Raw genomic sequence first — 18,298 nt, 5'->3', positions numbered from 1 at the left:
GGGTTGCAGATATGTCTGCTGCTCTGGGCTTCTTTAGGAGGAAAGGTGGGGTAGGAATTCAATAAATAACCAATATTTTCCTACTCCCTTAAAGGCACTTTAAGGCAAGCAGCTGAGAATTCACCCCATCAGGTGAACGGAGTCCTGAATAGATCAGTCTACATTCCCTTAAAGCTATCTTCTGCAGCAGTAGTGGAGAAAATCGAATGGGACTTCTTTCACCCCACAAACGGAAAGCCCTGTCCCCTTGGTGTGGTCAAAGGTGGGAAACTGGAGCAGTCAGATATCAGCAGCAGGTCTAAGCAACTGGAGGAGAAGACTGCTGAGAACCTGTTGAGGATGAGGGCAAATCTCAGTGACTGGACTGAACGCCACAACGAAACCATATTTTGTGGGGATTTAAATGGCACACACTTGTTTAGAGATCGGCTGGCGATGGTTAATAGGACCATGCTGAATATCAGTTTTCTGGAGAAAGAGGATGCTGGAATTTATAGAGCGCGTGTTTGGTTTAATACAGAGCTGTTTAAAGAACACAAATTTAACCTTGCTCTTTACGGTAAGTCATTAATTTCACCATCCCTGTCAGTTTGTGGGGTGGAGCTCAGCATGGAACAGGATGGTCATGGGATTGAGTGAGGAAGCTTTTCCAGCTTGGCGGGGGCCACATTCCCTCCAAGCTCTGGAGGCAAAAGGGGGGGGGGGAGATAAATTAATCTGAGAATTGTAGAGTTGGAAGGTCATCTGGCCCAATTGCAGGAATCACAGCTAAATGTGAATGTGAATTATCACTTTGTAGAGGAGGGTAGCTTCTACATGCATGCACACACCTCTATGCTGCACCAAAGTAAGCATACATCCAGTGTGGTGGTTAGAGTGTCAGAATAGGACCTGAAAATGGATCAGGGTTAGAATCCTCCCAGTCAGCCATGAGTCTCACTGGGTGTAACCTTGAGGGCCAGTCACTGCCTCTCAGCCTTACTTACCTCACAGGGTTATTGTGGTGTATTCAGCCAGTGTGGTGTAGTGGTTAAGAGCGGTAGTCTCGTAATCTGGTGAACGGGGTTCGCGTCTCCGCTTCTCCACATGCAGCTGCTGGGTGACCTTGGGCCAGTCACACTTCTCTGAAGTCTCTCAGCCCCACTCACCTCACAGAGTGTTTGTTGTGGGGGAGGAAGGGAAAGGAGAATGTGAGCCGCTTTGACACTCCCTAGGGTAGTGATAAAGTGGGATATCAAGTCCAAACTCCTCCTCTTCTTCTTCTTCTTCTTCTTCTTCTTCTTCTTCTTCTTCTTCTTCTTCTTATTGTGGGGATTAAGCAAGGATGGGGAGAACCAGGTATACCACCCTGTGCTCCTTGCAGGAAAAAGGAGGGGTGGAAATGCTATAAATGGATCAGACTGAAAAGAAACATTCCAGCAAAGGGGGCGGGGAGCACTCTAGGAATATTTGGAGGACAGTCTTTACTAGAACTTCTTTGTCTTGACTCATGTGCTCATTCTACGTGTCTATCTTATAGCTCTCAAGCTCAGGGAGTCCTCTCCTCCCTTGGATAACTTCACAGATAAGAATTAATGAGCAGCTGACAGATTTATAGTCCTTTTATTACGGTTTCATGTTGCAGTCACAAAATACACAGCTCTCCGCAAGGAGGGCAGTTGCTTACTCTGAATCCGATTCCCTACTTCCTCAGCAAGGAGCGCTCCAACGAGAAGTTCCTCCCCCTCTCTGCCTCCTTTGTTCTCTGATACGTTCAGACCTTTGAGTGGGGAGGGGGGTTCCCCCACATTCTCAGTTGCTGCATCTCCCAATTACCCCTCCCTTCAGGATCTCTTGTCATTATCTCATAGCTGGGTAGCTCCTCCCTAATCTGTTCAGCTTCTGTGCCTGTGTCTGCCTGTCTCTCTCTGTTTCTGAAAATGCTGAAGGCAGAGGACGCGCAAATATTCCCCCTCCTTTTCTGAGAGAGACTGATCTGCCTGCGACTGCATTCTTCAGATTCAGACCATTCCCTGACAATAGAGCGGTTGCTGAACAGCTTGGTAGGTTTCTGGAGGAAACATCAGCTTTAGATCCATTTCAGTTCCATCCTGGTTTTGGGACGGAGACGGCTCTGGTCACCCTAACAGATGATCTCCGTAGACAACTGGATCGAGGCGGGTCAGGACTGCTGATTCTCTTAGATTTGTCAGCGGCCTTTGACATGGTCGATCATGATCTTCTGGACCACTGCCTCGCCGACGTGGGGATACAGGGCATAGCCCGTAAATGGCTGTGCTCTTTTATCTCTGGTCGGGGACGGAGGGTGGCGCTAGGGAGGGAGATGTTGTCGTGCCACTCCTTGGTGTGTGGAGTGCCACAGGGCGCAATCCTCTCCCCAATGCTTTTCAACATCTTTATGCGCCCCCTTGGCCAGATTGTCCAGAGTTTTGGGCTGGGCCATCATCAATATGCTGATGACACTCAGCTCTATCTGCTGATGGATGGCCACACCAACTTGGCCCCAAACACACTGACCAGATGTTTGGAAACTGTGGCTGGATCGTTTCGTGGGAGCCGATTGAAACTAAATCCTTCGAAGTCAGAGGTCCTCTGGCTGGGTCGGGATAGAATGGGTGGGGATGAGGGACCAACTCGCTTCTCTTGCGGGGGCCCAATTAGTGCCATTGCCTTCCGTTAAGAGTTTGGGTGTAATCCTTGACGCTTCCCTTTCCATGGAGGCGCAAGTTACAGCAACAGCTAAGGAGACATTTTTCCACCTTTGCTGCATCAAGCAGTTGGTCCCTTACCTTTCCCACCCCGACCTGGCCACAGTGATCCATGCGACAGTCATCTCCAGGCTTGACTACTGTAATTCGCTCTACTCGGGCTGCCCTTGAAGCTATCCCAGAAACTCCAGCAGGTGCAGAATGCTGCAGCAAGACTCCTCACGGGGTCAATGGGAGCATATTCAGCCAGTGCTTTTCCAGCTGCACTGGCTCCCGGTGGAGTACAGGGTAAGATTTAAGGTGCTGGTTTTGACCTTTAAAACCCTTCACGGCCTAGGACCCTTGTACCTATGGGACCGCCTCTCCCGGTATGCCCCATGGAGGACCTTAAGGTCCATAAAGAGCAACACCCTAGAGGTCCCGGGCCCTAAGGAAGTCAGATTAGCCTCAACTAGAGTCAGAGCCTTTTCAGCACTGGCTCCAGCCTGGTGGAACCTTCTGTCTCATGAGACCAGGGCCCTGCAGGATCTGATTTCTTTCCGTAGGGCCTGTAAGACAGAGTTGTTCCTCCTGGCTTTTGGCTTGGAGTCAACTTGATCCCCTTCCCCTTTTTCCTTATCTGATGGAATTCTTATTTGGGGTCTTCCCTGGCTTTTTTCTGGGCCACGTAGGACCAGTCTGGATAGTTGGCCTTGGTGAAGATTTGACGTTTCCATCCCCAAAAAGTTTTTGATTTGAGTTTCTACTGAAATGAGGCTGCATTTTAATGTTGTATTTTAATCTTGTTTTTAAGTTGTATTTTAATCAATTGTTTTTATACCTGGTGTTAGCCGCCCTGAGCCCGGTCTTGGCTAGGGAGGGTGAGGTATAAATAAAATTTATTATTATTATTTATTATTAATAGCTCTGTTTTGCACCTTGGAATTTTTGTCTGTTGTTATAATTGTTTCCTCCGACTTATATGAATTACAAAATGAAATACGATAAAAACTTCACCCCCCAAAGGGGTGTGAGTGGAGCAGAGCCATTGAAGGATATGGCTTGGGGAGGGAGGGTGCCTAGGTGTGGCCTTCATGGGCTCTCAGGGGCCACATGGTGATGCTTGGAGGGTCTGCGTCTCTCCGTCACTGCCCAGCACAGTTAGGGACGGCCACCGAGGCACAAACTTCACATGACTTCTCTTTGTGTTGAACAGAGCCAGTGCCAGCACCATGGATACTCTATCGTGTGTTCTCCAATACTCGAGAAGGCTGCAATGTGACCCTGTGGTGTCAGGTACCTAGACAGGGAAAGTACCATATCTCCTGGGAAAGAGGCAGTCTTTCCAGGGCCTCAGCAGGAGGTTCATCTAAGTACCGGCTTTTGTCCAACAGCAGGAATCTCTGTGTCTCCTGGAGAAAAGGCTCCCCGGACTCCACCTTCATGTGCTTGGCCAGCAATCCTGCAGATCAAAATGAAGCCTCAATTGACTTGCTCAACATCTGCACAAGCGTTGAATGAGAGAAAGGTGTCCTAACCCTCACATTGCTGTTAGGATATAAAGTGGTACCTCTGGTTAAGTACTTAATTCGTTCCGGAGGTCTGTTCTTAACCTGAAACTGTTCTTAACCTGAAGCACCACTTTAGCTAATGGGGCCTCCTGCTGCCGCTGCACTGCCGGAAGACAATTTCTGTTCTTATCCTGAAGCAAAGTTCTTAACCTGAAGCACTATTTCTGGGTTAGTGGAGTCTGTAACCTGAAGCATATGTAACCTGAAGCGTATGTAACCTGAGGTACCACTGTAGTTCCGTTCCACCTTAAAAGGAACAGGCATGACTGTTGTGTGTCACATGCCTGTTTGCATTTCCAGCACAGTCTGCTGGGAACTTCCGTTTTGTATATTGCTTTTGCTTTGCTGCTGTTTTACTGGAGACGAAGGGAAGCAGACATGTTTTCCTTTGTTCCTAAACTATGCTGAATAAACACTTGTAAAATAATGCTTACACATGGCTCTGTCCGCCACTTCTGCTGTGAGAAGATTTATTCACTCTGCTGATAAGAGCAGGCCGGGTCTCTAAACGTATCCGAGGCTCGTGTCGCTGATTGATGCTGTACTGGAGATCGCCCGGCTGCTGGCCAGGGCTGGAGCCAGCTGGGGGCCTGCCTGATGCCCCCATCTCCCCGGCAGTATCCCAACGATTGCTACCCAGAAGTGCTGAATCCTGAGGGTGTTTTGGATGCTCGGGATGCCCCTAAAGATGAAGGATTCAAGGAGAGGTACCCAGGCACACAGAGCATTAAAAAAACACACACACCTATCTAGGGAAAAGAAGGAATGGGAAACCTCCATGCTTCTGTTGAAAGTCAAAGAAAGCATAGATGCTAACCCCAGAGTTGGCCACAACTGGACCTAATGGTCAGGGGTCCCTTTACCTTTACCTTTGGCCTTGGTTTGGACTTCGGTTGGTCGCCTGTTTTGGAACGCGGGCGGGGTAGGAATTTTTCCCAATGTGGCAGATTGGCTGTGGCCACTTGGTTTTTGCTTACCTCTTAGCAATCGTCACAATTTTGTACGGTTTGGCGGTTAGGCATTGGTTTAGGGGAATGTGGGGAGGGGAGGTGCAGCCATCACCTGCCCCTCCAATGAATAGGGTATTCCGTTAAAGGAATCCGGGGGTCTGGATCTCGTCCAAAGCCCGGAGAGGGGCTAGGGCCATGCCTGGACCCCCGGGAACCCAGTCAATGTACATTGATGGAGCTCCCCCTGCTGGTTGTCTACCCTTCCAGGCTTCCTGCAGAGTGGGGCAGGAGCCAGATATAGTTCTGATACCAATGCCTAAGTCAATACCAGTCACATTTGTGTATTCAATAAAGTTGTGGCCAAAATTTGCCCATTAACATTTAAATTAAATTCTGTCTCCTAAATAAAGACTGTGTCTTTATTTCCATGGGGGCTGGGTTTTGGGGCTTGGAGCACAACCAACGCTTAATGTAAGGCCAAATTCTTATTGATTCAGATCCTACAACCTGAAGGGTAAGAGGAAGCCTTTCATCACACAATGCATAATTCATTTTACACTGAACTCACTTCCACAGTCACACAGGAGGACCATTAACTGGAGTGGCTTTAGAAGAGTGTACAGAAAATAAAAAGAGGAGCGGTTCTTGCTGAAAGCTATTGGCAATCACAGCTGTTGTGCGGACCCTCCCGTTACAGGAGAAAATAACTTGGAGCAACTTGGAGCTGAGAGGGCTTGCAAAAAGGTTTAGGGCAGCTTTAATTCACAGATTAACAACATTTATAAATGCTGCTCTTCACGAGTGTTTCTCCTGGGGCGGGGAGTTTCTGGGTAATAAACCACTTAGAATTCAGGAGAAGTAACCGCAAAATAATAAAAGCAGCTGCTTGGTTTCAACAGTAAGTGGCTTCAAAGCCAAGGAGCGAAAAGTGAGAGGGAAAGATATACAGCGCCACTTAAAAACAGAGAGCAGATCTGAAAGCTCGTTATGTTTATTGGATAGTGAGGCTGCCTAAGGGTTAAATGTTGCTGATATTCCACAGATGCTTTTCAACTGGGGTCACGTGGTTTCATGGAAGGAGGTGACGTAATTGGAAGGAGGTGACATAATTGGTCGTATGTACTCGCTAACCCCAGATTTCTCTTGAAGGGCTTGGCAGAGGATTTCCTGCTTGAAGGAATGACTGGAAATGACAGTAGAAAACTCTTATTGACATCGCCAGCCTCTCTCCTGCATTGCTACTTTCAGAGAGAAGAATCCAAGGAGTGTGCTGCAACAGGGTGAACCAACTCCGTTCCGCTTGCCACTCACTCTGTGAACCACGTCCAAGACTTGCTGCGTCACCAGACAAACATGGCAATGGATGTCACTCACAGAAGCCTTCCTGTTCTTCTCACCTTTATCCTACTGATCTCTTCTTCCTTTGGTAAGTCCTTCAGAACTGGTGGGTATGGAGACAGGAATTCCATTCAGTTCTCAGCTGAAGCCAAATCTATCAGAATGGGACCTGAAAGGTTTCCAGCCTTTAAAGTGTTCATTAGGAAGAGAGATCGGTTGTTAAACCACTCTGGGAATTGTAGTTCTGTGTGGGGAAAGGGGGATCTCTTAAGAAAACCTCAGCACCAACAATGATCATAGGATTCTTTTCTGGGGGAACAATTTAGGGTTGCCAGATGTCCTCTTTTTCCAGGACACACCCTCTTTTTCATGGGTTGAGTCATCATAGTGATCGGTAGCTAAATGTAGAAGTCGGCCAATGTGTCCTCTTTTTAGCCCTTCAAAATATGGTAGAAAATGTTACGACTTTGAATGTCTTATATAACAGAGTCTCCGAGTGCTCCTATTTAGCCCTGGCACTTGTGGATAACAATAAGCGATCCCACTTTGTTTCTGTGCCATGGGAAATTGTGGTTTAAGCTGGGGCCATAACATTGCTGCTACCTGGGCTCCCCTTCCTCTCCTACAAAAACTATGAAACTACCTCTCCTTTAAATCGGAACCTACAACTAATCCAGAATGCAGCAGCTAGACTGGTGACCGCAAGTGGCCGCCGGGACCATACAACACCGGTCCTAAAGCACACTGGCTCCCAGTATGTTTCAAAGCACCAAATACCAAAGTGTTGGTGCTGACCTTTAAAGCCCTAAATGGCCTCAAAGGCCCAGTATACCTGAAGGAGCGTCTCCACCCCCATTGTTCTGCTCGGACACTGAGGTCCAGCTCCAAGGATCTTCTGGCGGTTCCCTTGCTGCGAAAAGTGAGGTTACAGGGAACCAGGCAGAGGGTCTTCTTGGTGGTGGCGCCTGCCCTGTGGAATGCCCTCCCAGCAGATGTCAAGGAAATAAACAACCACCTGACTTTTAGAAGACATCAGAAGGCAGCCCTTTATTAGGATGTTTTTATTGTTTGGCGAGCGGCTTCGGAAACCCACCGTATGGGTGGGGTATAAATAATGATATTATTATTAATAATTATTATTATTGTTATTGTTATTACTGCATGTTTGCTTAAAAGTAAGTCCCAGTAGGGCAGCTCAGCCAGGCCTGCCCTTTCCCCCTTATTGGCAGTGCATATATATAGGGGGTGAGACAGATGTTGAATAGAACGCCCCTATTTTCATCTCAGAAAAGTTGGAGAGTTTGATATAAATGTGGCCTGTAACTGTTTTGAAAATGACCCCCCCCACGTTGACATTCTGGACAGAGATGTTGCTTAGGGCTCCTTCATTTTTATTTTTTATTAGGTTTTCCACAATTATAACAAATATCATATAACAGAACAACAAACAAAAACAAAAAAGCACGTCAAAGAAGAAAACAATACAAGAAACATCATCCTACCCACCGCCATAACAAATAAACGATAAAAACGAACTTAATTCTTTAAAAGCCCAACCTTATGTACATATTGATTGACTTCCTCTAGTCCCTCCCTTCTGAGTTTCCTTGAATCTGCATGTTACAGCTTTCCAATATCATTACTAAACAAAAAATATTTTCAATTGTAGGAGAAAGCACTGGTGAAGAAAGTGGGGTGCGGTGGGTGCCCTTGAAGCCCGCCCCGGGTGTCATCCCAGGGGGAGTGCACCCCCCTGGGACGCTAGCCCCACGCCTGTGGGCGGCTAGCCCTGCCCCCACGGGGTACACAACATGTGTGCCGTTCTGGGTGCTGGAGCAACTAGCCCCGCCTCTGGGAGGAAGAGTGGGGTATAAATTCCATATGCAAACAACAATGGTGCCCCTCTTTGCTTCCCCAAAGGCACTTCAGGTGAAGCATCGATGAATGCATCCCAGCATGTGAAGGGAGTCGTGGGGGGACAGGTCTCCTTTCCTGTAAAGGTCCCCCCGGGAAAACCAGTGGAGAAAATCGAATGGGACGTCATTAGCCCTGTAAGCGGAGCGCCCTATCGCCTTTGTGAATTCAGAGATTGGAAGCTGAAGAAGTCAAATTTCAGCACGTGGATAGCAACATGGATGGACCTACAAGGTCATAGGTTTTCTGGGGAAAGTGATTTTGTGACTAATGTAATGTCGGGGCACGTATTTGGACGTCGGCTGCTGATGGCTGACAGGACCACTCTTATAATCAGGGAGATGGAGAGGCATGATGCTGTAATCTATAAAGCTCGTGTCTGGTTTGATGCAGAACAGTTTGAAGACCACTTTTTTAATGTGACTCTTTACGGTAAGCAATTGTTTTTCTCCATTCTTGAGTTTGTGCTGGAGCTGAGCATGGAAAAGGATGGTCATCGGATGAAATGGGGAGCCTTTTTCAGACCATAGGCACCATCTCTGATGGGCCCTGGGCGCCTCGGGACCCACAGAATTTCCACTGCGGGAGCCCAGCCAGGTGACAAAAACATGCCGTGCGTGCGATGTCACACAAAGCAACATAGGCACCATCTTGACGGGGCGCATCTGCAGCCTCAGTGGGCCCAGGCAGAGGCCCCATGGCAGAGGCCCTGGCCCGGTCACCGCCATGTTGCTGGTGAGTCAGTGGAGGCACGGCAGGGGGCAGAGGGAAGTGGAGGCGGAGCGTTGTGCGTGTGACATAATGTCATGACATCACATCGCACGCAAGCATGCCACTGAGCACCCATAATCTGGGGCCCACATCAACACCTCTGTTTCAGACTGAGGGCCACAATTCCTCCTAGGGAAACTTCTTGGGGCCACATGGTGGTGGTGGGAGGGCGGAAAGTAGGCAGACTAATGAATGTGACTCTTACCTTTGTTGAGTCGGCCAATGTCTACACAGCCTCTCAAATTCACACCCATGTCTAACCCTCCATCCATCCCTCCAAGCAAGCAAGCATCATTTTCAGAGTTGAAGGATATATAGAAGGACCTGGGACTATTTAGCCTGGAGAAGAGATGACTGAAAGGCGAGGCGATAGCCATCTTCAAATATCTGAAGGGCTACAGTGTAGAAAAAGTAACAAGCTTGTTTTCTGCTGCTCCAGAGGGGAAGACACAAACCAAAGGATTTAAATGACAATAAAAGATATTCTGATAAAGAACCTTCAGAGGTAGAATGACTGTAGAATGGTCTCCCTGGGTGGAAAGTGGTGGATGTCCCCTTCATTAGGGACTTTTAAGCAGAAGTTGAATGGCCAGCCGCCAGGGATTAGTTGGCTGGGATTTCTGCATTGTAGGACTTGGGGGTGGCCTTGAGAGAGTCCCATGGACCAGATACAGAGGCCCAGTGGGGTGCATTTTCCCCTGGTCCTGAGGTTCCCCCATTGCTGCCCTACACACTTAGTGACAGCCACTGAGGCACAAACCTCACATGACTTTTGTGTTGAACAGATCCAGCACCACAACCAAGGATCAACTATTATGATTTGATCAAGACTCCAAAGGGATGTGATGTGACCCTGCAGTGCCAGACACATGTAGCAGGAACGTACAATATCTCCTGGGAATACGTGAGAACTTTAGATAGTTTCTCATTTTCTGACAACGGCAGGAATCTCCATGTCTCCTGGAGAAAAGACTCTCCCCATTCCTTCATCACCTGCCTGGTCCACAATCCGGCAGATCAAAAGAAAGCTTGGTTTGACTTGCGCAGCATCTGCCAGGATTATGAACGTCATAAAGTTGAAATTCATGGAGGTCATAAAGTTGAAAGTTATGAAGGTGAGCAATCTTTCCTCCCACCCTAAATTATCCAGAGATGCTGCTTGGGCCAGTGAACAATTATGATATCCTTAAGGGTTGGAGATTCAAGGACAGGTGCACAGGCATGCAGAACATTTTTTTAAAAAACCTGAAGGGAAACACAAATGGGAAACATCCTGACTTCTGTCGAAAGTTGCACACACAATTTCTCAGGCACACAGAAAGCTGCTTCTTACAGAGTTGGAACTCTGGCCCATTTAGCTTAGCATTGTCTACACGGACTGGCAGCAATGGTTTTTTCTGGGGTTTAAGACAGTGAGTCCCTGTCAGGCCTTCCATAGAATTGAGGCTGGAAACTGGGGGTTTCCTTTAAAGTACCGTCAATCTTTCAGCAGCCTGCAGCTAAAGCGAGAAAGACTTTCTGCTCTTCGGTTCCCCTCTGCTCCAGGGAATTTTGGTAGGATCATGGGGAGAGGATGGGCCACAGGGTTGGCGTGGCAGGGAGGTGGGGTAGAAGGAGCTGTGATGGGAGGGCTGGGGGTGGAAGGAGGTATGGCAAAATGGCTGAATCAACCGTGAGGGATGGTTACCAGGGTGAGGTCCATAGTGTGGTTGCAAGTGGGTAGGGGTTGGCATGGAGGTGGAGGCGGAGTTAGGGCACTTGGTGATCAATGGGGGCAGGGATGGCAGCCCCTAATAAAATATAGTTTTCCAAAGCTTTCAATAACCGGCAACCATTTCTCAATGTAGCATTTTAAACATGTAAGTGAAACAACCAGAACAGGGAACTCAGAATTTCTCTAATTTCCCACCCTCGTAAAGTTCAGTTAAAGACCTCTCTGAGAAAACATGTGAACAGCTTAATGACCCCTTATCATATTGATAGATTGGCTTTCTCATGGGACGAGCTGACAATTCATTTTATGCTAAGGACAATTATCAGATGATCGTAGGACAAATATTACGTGAAGGAGCTTACAAACATGACTTTGGCCGTTATGGAATTTCCCTACAAATGAAACCGATTGGCATTTTCACTTATTCTCTGTTATTTATTCAGTTGCTCTTGGTCACATGTTGGGGCAGAAGTCACTTTGGCAGTAGCTATTATGTTCTTGTTCCAATAGGTGGTTCTTCTTCTTCTTTTTTTGTTACAGGAAGCATTCCACAAAATTTCCACTGGGGTATCATAGTGGGTGTTCTTGTACCCCTTATGTGTATTTTGGTGGTGATCTCCAGGTATTACGAGGCGGGGAAATCCAATCAGCGGAACAGAGGTAGAACCCTCTCTATTACTCTTCCTTCCATCTCAGCGGTGATGGAGGCTCCCTGCCAGATATGTCCCCACCTTCCATTTGTGTATCCTGGAAGACGGGGATTGGTCATTGCCAAGGACTAATGAACATGTCTCATGTTGCACTCTGCAGATATTCCCTCTGCGGCACAAGAGGAGATGGGGCACCGTCCGCCACCCGAGAACCCAATGATGAACCGCCTTTTGATGGTTTTTGCACCCGACAGTACAGCAATGAGCCCCCCTACCTATGATGAGGTCCAGGTGAGATGCGTATGTCAAGAAAATAAGGGGTGATGGTTTGGTGCTACTGTTACGTGTCACCGCCATCTCAAGAGTAGTGACAGACTTCAGGGGGTTTGGTAGAAGAAGAAGAGTTTGTATTTGATATCCCGCCTTTCACTCCCTTTAAGGAGTCTCAAAGCGGCTGACATTCTCCTTTCCCTTCCTCCCCCACAACAAACACTCTGTGAGGTGAGTGGGGCTGAGAGACTTCAGAGAAGTGTGACTGGCCCAAGGTCACCCAGCAGCTGCATGTGGAGGAACGGGGAATCGAACCCGGTTCACCAGATTACGAGTCCACCACTCTTAACCACTACACCACACTGGCTCTCAAGAGTCTGTACCGACTGTCCCCCACATAAGTTATCCTGCTTCCCACAGGTGCAGTAGAGGGCAGTGCCCTGCGGCCAGTTTCAAATTCTGATTTAACTGGCAGACTTCTGTACATTTAATGAGGGGTGGCGGCACCATCTGCTCCTTTGCCTCAGGCTGAAAAATGTCTGGCCTCGATTGCCTCCATCATTTGGTGACTCTCCGCACCAAAAGAAAATCTATTCTTCTCTCTTTCTAAAATACTGATTACCGTATTTTTTGCTCTATAAGACTCATTTTCCCCCTCCTAAAAAGTAAGGGGAAATGTGTGTGCGTCTTATGGAGCGAATGCAGGCTGCGCAGCTATCCCAGAAGCCAGAACAGCAAGAGGGATCGCTGCTTTCACCGCGCAGCGATCCCTCTTGCTGTTCTGGCTTCTGAGATTCAGAATATTTTTTTTTCTTGTTTTCCTCCTCCAAAAACTAGGTGCGTCTTGTGGTCTGGTGCTTCTTATAGAGTGAAAAATACGGTATATTGTTGGCCCAAAACGTTAAATTCTAATAGAATTAAAACAATATTGTCTGACTAAAGCAGAAGAGCACAGCCAAACTGTTATTACAGGTTCCCGGATCTCTCATCACAATTAAGCTAATAATAATAATAATAATAATAATAATAATTTATTTATACCCCACCCTTCCCAGTTCAGAAAACCGGCTAACAACAAATTTAAAACACTTAATTGATACAACAACAACAACAACAACAACAACAACAACAAACAGCATAAAATACAGTATAAAACATGAATATCAATAAATTCAGAATTCAAAAATCAATTTAGGGGGGAAATCCATCCAATAAACATTAGATGATCACCAGGGCTAGCTGGCTAAATTAGTCCTATTTGGGCCAGCGAGGAGACCAGGGGAGAATTTGCTGTGGGGTCTCAGAGCGGGGAATCTTCATAAAAAGGGGAGGGAGAAGTAAGGGAGGGGAATAAAAGATCAGGCTAAGTTCAAATTGAAAGCCAGGTGGAATAGCTCTGTCTTACAGGCCCTGCGGAAGGAGCTTAAATCCTGCAAGGCCCTGGTCTCATGGGACAGAGCATTCCACCAGGTCGGAGCCATCACTGAGAAGGCCCTGGCCCTGGTGGAGGATAATCTGACTTCCTTAGGCCCAGGACCTCTGACCTATGGTTATTCACGGACTTAAGCTATCCCTAAACACTTGAACTAAGAGGTATATTGAGTCATCTGCCTTTTGCTGAATTTGTGGCTGAGTTGGTGGTTTAGGTGGGCTCCAATGCTCTTTCGGGAGCTGCTTCTCACAGTCTCCTGTACCGTGTTGTTTAACTGCTCCTCTTTCTCCTCCACCTGCAGGCTGACCGGAATGGAGGAGAAGGTACATTGTGCTCAGAAGCGCCAGCCTATGATTCCATTTCTGATTGCACCGCGTCTGCCCCAGATGCCTGTGACTGCAGCTGTGACTGCAGCTGAATCCTGGATTCAGAGCTGAGGACCCGACTGAAGAAACCGAGTTACTGCCAGACAAGCTGGGGGAGATGGCTGCCACCCCCACCCCCACCCTGTTGGAGAACACTATCTGAAAAAGGTCATGGGCCAGGGTGAAGGTCATGTGCCAGGGACTTTTCTCTAATTTCTCTGATCCTGTGGCTGCAGTGAAAAAGCTGCTGGGAAAATCATTTGGCTTTGCTCATCTCACCCTCCTGGGGACCCTTATAAAGAGGAAATGCTGCCTGAGTCTTTGCTTTTAGCAACTCATCTTCAGAAACATTGCTGTCTCCAGCTGTGGAGGCCGAACGATGCTCTGGGGTTCTATTTCATGTCTACATAAAGCCATTGTTAGGGATTTCAGGGCAAAAGGTGCCTTTTACCTACTGCAGCTGGTTTGACAGCTACGGCCATACCCAGACCATGAAAGCCTTGCCACAGTAGTTCATATACTTCAAGACTGGATTGCTGCAACCTGCGGGTTTCCTCTCTTGATATGGAAGCTGCAGCTGTTGCAGAATGCTGCAGCATGATCGCTGATAGGTGTGTGGCTTTGTCAGCACAAGCACCCCGTTTCAGAGCTCTGCACTGGTTGCCAATTGGCCAATGGCCTGCCAACTTCAAGGTGTTCATATTAGGACTGGCAACGGCTGTTTTGTGCATGATCAAAGCAACACCTTGATGGGGTGGTAAAGGTAAAGGGACCCCTGACCATTAGGTCCGGTCGTGGCCGACTCTGGGGTTGCGGCGCTCATCTCGCTTTATTGGCCGAGGGAACCAGCATACAGCTCATGTGGCCAGCATGACTAATCCACTTCTGGCAAACCAGAGCAGTGCATGGAAACGCCGTTTACTTCCCGCCAGAGCGGTACCTATTTATCTACTTGCACTTTCATGTGCTTTTGAACTGCTAGATTGGCAGGATCTGGGGCTGAGCAACGGGAGCTCACCCCGTCGTGGGGATTCGAACTGCTGACCTTCTGATCGGCAAGCCCTAGGCTCTGTGGTTTAACCCACAGCACCACCCACATCCCTTATAACAGGGCATAGTGGGGGGTAAAAGCGCATAATGGGGTTGGATTGGGCTGGGCTGCACTGCAGCGTGAGATGACCCAGAACGCAATCCCCGTGCAAATTGGGAGTTGCCTGTATATAAAGCCCTTAACAGCTTGGGAGCAGTTTACATACAAAACCGCCTAACCTCACATATGCCCACTCATCCTCTTTGATTGGCAGAATTGCACTAGTACAGGTGTCCCACAATATCAGCCCTGTGGGTGTAAGAACTCAACCCTATAGCATGGCAGAGCTTGCACTTTGGAACTCCCTGCCTGTAGAACTCAAGCAGGTGCCTTCACTGTTGTTTATAAAGACACTGAACAACAACATCACTTTTAATCTGTTTCCGTATTTTAACTTTTGTCTGTTTTAAAGGCGGGCTGTATTTTTTCCCCTTGATTTTATCTTTTGCAAACCGCTTTGAGGTGCTACCAAATGCATAGCCTCCAACATGTCAAGGCGAAAAACTGGGCCACTGTGCTGCTGTGTGGGAAAATGGGATGTTCCAGTCTTAATGGGACAGTTGAGGGCATCTGAAGTAGCAACAGCTTTTCTTCCAAATGAAGAAGTTATATTATTATTATTATATTATATCTATTATAACTATTCTTTTTTTAAAATGTGATGCTTATTGTTGTTACAATATTATGCAAATTGCTTGTGAGGTCTGCCTGAAAAGCGGTATATAAATTCTGCAAATAATAATAATGCAGATGTATCTTTTGAAAACTCAGGCACTACAGTGTTAACTGGTGTATTCATTTCTGAAATAAAGAAAATATATGCCTTCAGATGATTGGGCCTTCTGACTGCAGGGGCAGATGGGAGCTGTAGCAGAAAATGTCTGGAGGGAAGAGAAAGAAGTTTACCACTCAAAGAAGATTATACTTGCCTCCAGAAGCTCACAAGAGGACTCTTAAATGGGGTCCCTTAAAAAGGGTGTTAGGTAAATTCAAAATGGAGGAGGAGTTGTTGAAAGCTCTCAGTGGAAATGTGGACCTTCCACTGACAGAGGCATTCTACCTCCCAACTTTTCCCTTTTCTTGCAAGGAATCCTATTCAGAATAAGGGAATTTCCCTTTAAAAAAGGGAAATGTTGACAGCTATGCTACCTCCACATACCAGATACTACAGGGTTGTATAGCTAAAGAGCACTGTTGATTTCATACTCTCCCTTTTGTGTGTTATTTTAACTAATCCATGCAATTTAATGCACACGTTTTACTAATGGACACATATTGTCCACAATTGTTGGTTGAGGAACTCTACTGCAAAATTCACCCCAAAATCCAACGGGTGGCTGTGCTTCAATTCACGTTTTCTTTCAGGAAGAGTGAAAGCCTTGTAATACCTAAAGACTGCTTCATTCAGTGATATAACACATCTCCAAGACTCCAGAAGGCTGCAATGTGACCCTGCAGTGCCGTGCATATGGAGAAGAAACATTCAAAATCATATGGAAAAGAAATAAGGTCCGCAGGTTCTGGAGTTTTGGCTAAGAATGAACTTTCTGACAATGTCAGGACTCTGTGTCTCCTGGCGAAAAGGTTCCAATGACTCCACGTTCACCTGCATGGTCAGCAATTCTGAAGATCAAAAGGAAGCTTCAGTTGACATGCTCAAAATCTGCACAAGTGATAGAGGTGAGAAATGGAGTCTCTCTCTCTCTCTCTCTCTCTCTCTCTCACACACACACACACACACACACACATTTCTGAGAGGCGTTGCTTGGGGTGGTGAATACTTGGGGTATCTCTAAAAAGCAGGGAAACAAGGATAACTGTGTGGGCACACAGAGCATTTGTGGTTTTGGGAACTAAATGGAAACAGGAATGGAAAACCTCCATACTTCTGCTGGAAGTTGTGACAAGCACAGAAAGGACCCACCATTTCTCAGCTACACAGGAAACTGCCTTACATGACGTCAAACCATCTACTTCATTATTGTCTACACGGATTGGCAGTGGCTCTGCAAGGTTTAAGGCTGAGAGTCGCTCCCAGCCCTTTTCTGGAGATGCCAATCAGGGGTTAAGCCTGTGAACTTCATCCATTGAGCTATGGCCCTCACCCCTTCTCCTCCCCATCTCCCTCCCCCATTCACATAAATAAAGACAAATGAATTTGTAATGATAAATATTGCAGGAAGATACTCACACTCTGTCCGCCACTGCTCTCTCTCTCTCTCTCCAAAAAAAAAACCAAGCTGTTCAAACTAGCACCCTTCTTTTCGTCTAGCTACAAAGAATGTGATTTGAGGTGTGGCCTTCAAGGAAGCAGCTCTGAGCGGATTGCGGACTCAGCTACATTCGTCACAATAATGTGATTTGAATGCGTTTTAAACATGCAACAGCAGATGGCGCCAGAAAGCAAGTATTTCTTGAAATTGGATTTCTCGTCGTATTTATTTTCTTTTGATAAAAACGATCCAATTTCTGACTCCATCATTTCTCCGATGGAAATAGTGACGTCCCATTTCATAATGATAATTTCACAATTTATACCACACACATCTTACCAGGTTGCCTTAATTCACAAAGTCATTGGGTCCAGGATACCATAAGAGCCTCCTGAAGCCTTATCTTTGAGGTCTTGGGGGGGGTGTCTCTTCTTAGTGCCCCCCATGGCTCAGAAACACAGCTTGTCTCCACCATCAGCCATTTGCATCCAGTACTGTGGGCCAATTCTGTGGAACTCCGTCCTGGCTGAGAGCAGACAGGCTCCCTCCCTCGCTCCCTCCCTGGTGAGGAACTTTTATTTCAGCAAGGTCCCATTCCCCCCATTTTCATAGTTAGTTTTAAGAGACATCACCTTGCCAACAAAGGTCTGCATAGTTAAAGCTCTGGTTTTCCCAGTAGTGATGTGTGGAAGTGAGAGCTGGATCATCAAGAAGGCTGATCGCCGAAGAATGGATGCTTTTGAATTCTGGTGCTGGAGGAGACTCTTGGGAGTCCCATGGACTGCAAGAAGATCCAACCTCTCCATTCTGAAGGAAACCAGCCCTGAGTGCTCACTGGAAGGACAGATCCTGAAGCTGAGGCTCCAAGACTTTGGCCACCTCATGAGAAGAGAAGACTCACTGGAAAAGACCCTTTGGTCAAACTCATGCTAGTAGCTTTGAGAACACTGTCCCACCATCTCGTCCTCTGTCGTCCCCTTCTCCTTGTGCCCTCCATCTTTCCCAACATCAGGGTCTTTTCCAGGGAGTCTTCTCTTCTCATGAGGTGGCCAAAGTTTTAGGGCAGTCGCACAGAATTTGGCCACCCTTAGCATAATTTCTAGATCCTTGTCCTCTACCAGGAGTTTTAGACATTTAAGTTAGGACCCATTTGGAGATTTTTGTATAACAGGAGTGATAAATACCGAGTGTCTATCCCCGTAGAAACGGCAGTGTAACGAGACGTGAGAGACAGTTTCTATCTCCATCAAGCCGCAGGGGCAGACTTGTTCCATGTATGGTTTACCCTCGAATCTGCCCTGCAATAAGGCAGATGCAAGAATACGTGATAATG

General features: G+C 47.1%; 2 protein-coding genes across 7 annotated transcripts in view; one reads left to right on the top strand and one right to left on the bottom strand.

Moving 5' to 3' along the window:
* Positions 1-18,298, bottom strand: part of LOC310666072 (uncharacterized protein) — a 1,539,811-nt gene that overhangs the window by 384,260 nt on the left and 1,137,253 nt on the right. The window lies entirely within an intron of this gene.
* On the top strand, positions 6,328-15,580 carry LOC310665951 (uncharacterized protein). 5 transcript variants are annotated; one of them, XM_083416342.1, is made up of 6 exons: positions 6,328-6,634; positions 8,467-8,892; positions 10,017-10,346; positions 11,486-11,605; positions 11,756-11,886; positions 13,599-15,580. In XM_083416342.1, the coding sequence occupies exons 1-6, from the start codon at positions 6,562-6,564 to the stop codon at positions 13,713-13,715; spliced, it is 1,197 nt and encodes a 398-aa protein (XP_083272468.1). In that variant the 5' UTR covers positions 6,328-6,561; the 3' UTR covers positions 13,716-15,580. The 5 variants fall into 5 exon arrangements, 4 of the variants coding, with proteins under 4 accessions (XP_083272468.1, XP_083272469.1, XP_083272470.1 ...); XM_083416343.1 differs by having other exon boundaries at positions 6,334-6,634; positions 10,017-10,337; XR_014505728.1 differs by having other exon boundaries at positions 6,343-6,634; positions 8,467-9,592.

This window comes from Podarcis tiliguerta (assembly GCF_965153285.1).
Source record: "Podarcis tiliguerta genome assembly, chromosome: 16".
Classification (NCBI taxonomy): Eukaryota; Metazoa; Chordata; class Lepidosauria; order Squamata; family Lacertidae; genus Podarcis; species Podarcis tiliguerta.
Note: the sequence above shows the minus strand (reverse complement) of the source record. Positions and strands in the feature narration are given on the sequence as shown.

What these genes read in the sequence shown, in the direction of transcription:
- LOC310665951 (XM_083416342.1), top strand. Translation starts at nt 6,562, where the DNA reads ATGGCAATGGATGTCACTCACAGAAGCCTTCCTGTTCTTCTCACCTTT. An exon ending in ACTGATCTCTTCTTCCTTTG is followed by an intron (nt 6,635 to 8,466) that starts GTAAGTCCTTCA and finishes GCTTCCCCAAAG; the next exon opens with GCACTTCAGGTGAAGCATCG. An exon ending in TTTTAATGTGACTCTTTACG is followed by an intron (nt 8,893 to 10,016) that starts GTAAGCAATTGT and finishes TGTGTTGAACAG; the next exon opens with ATCCAGCACCACAACCAAGG.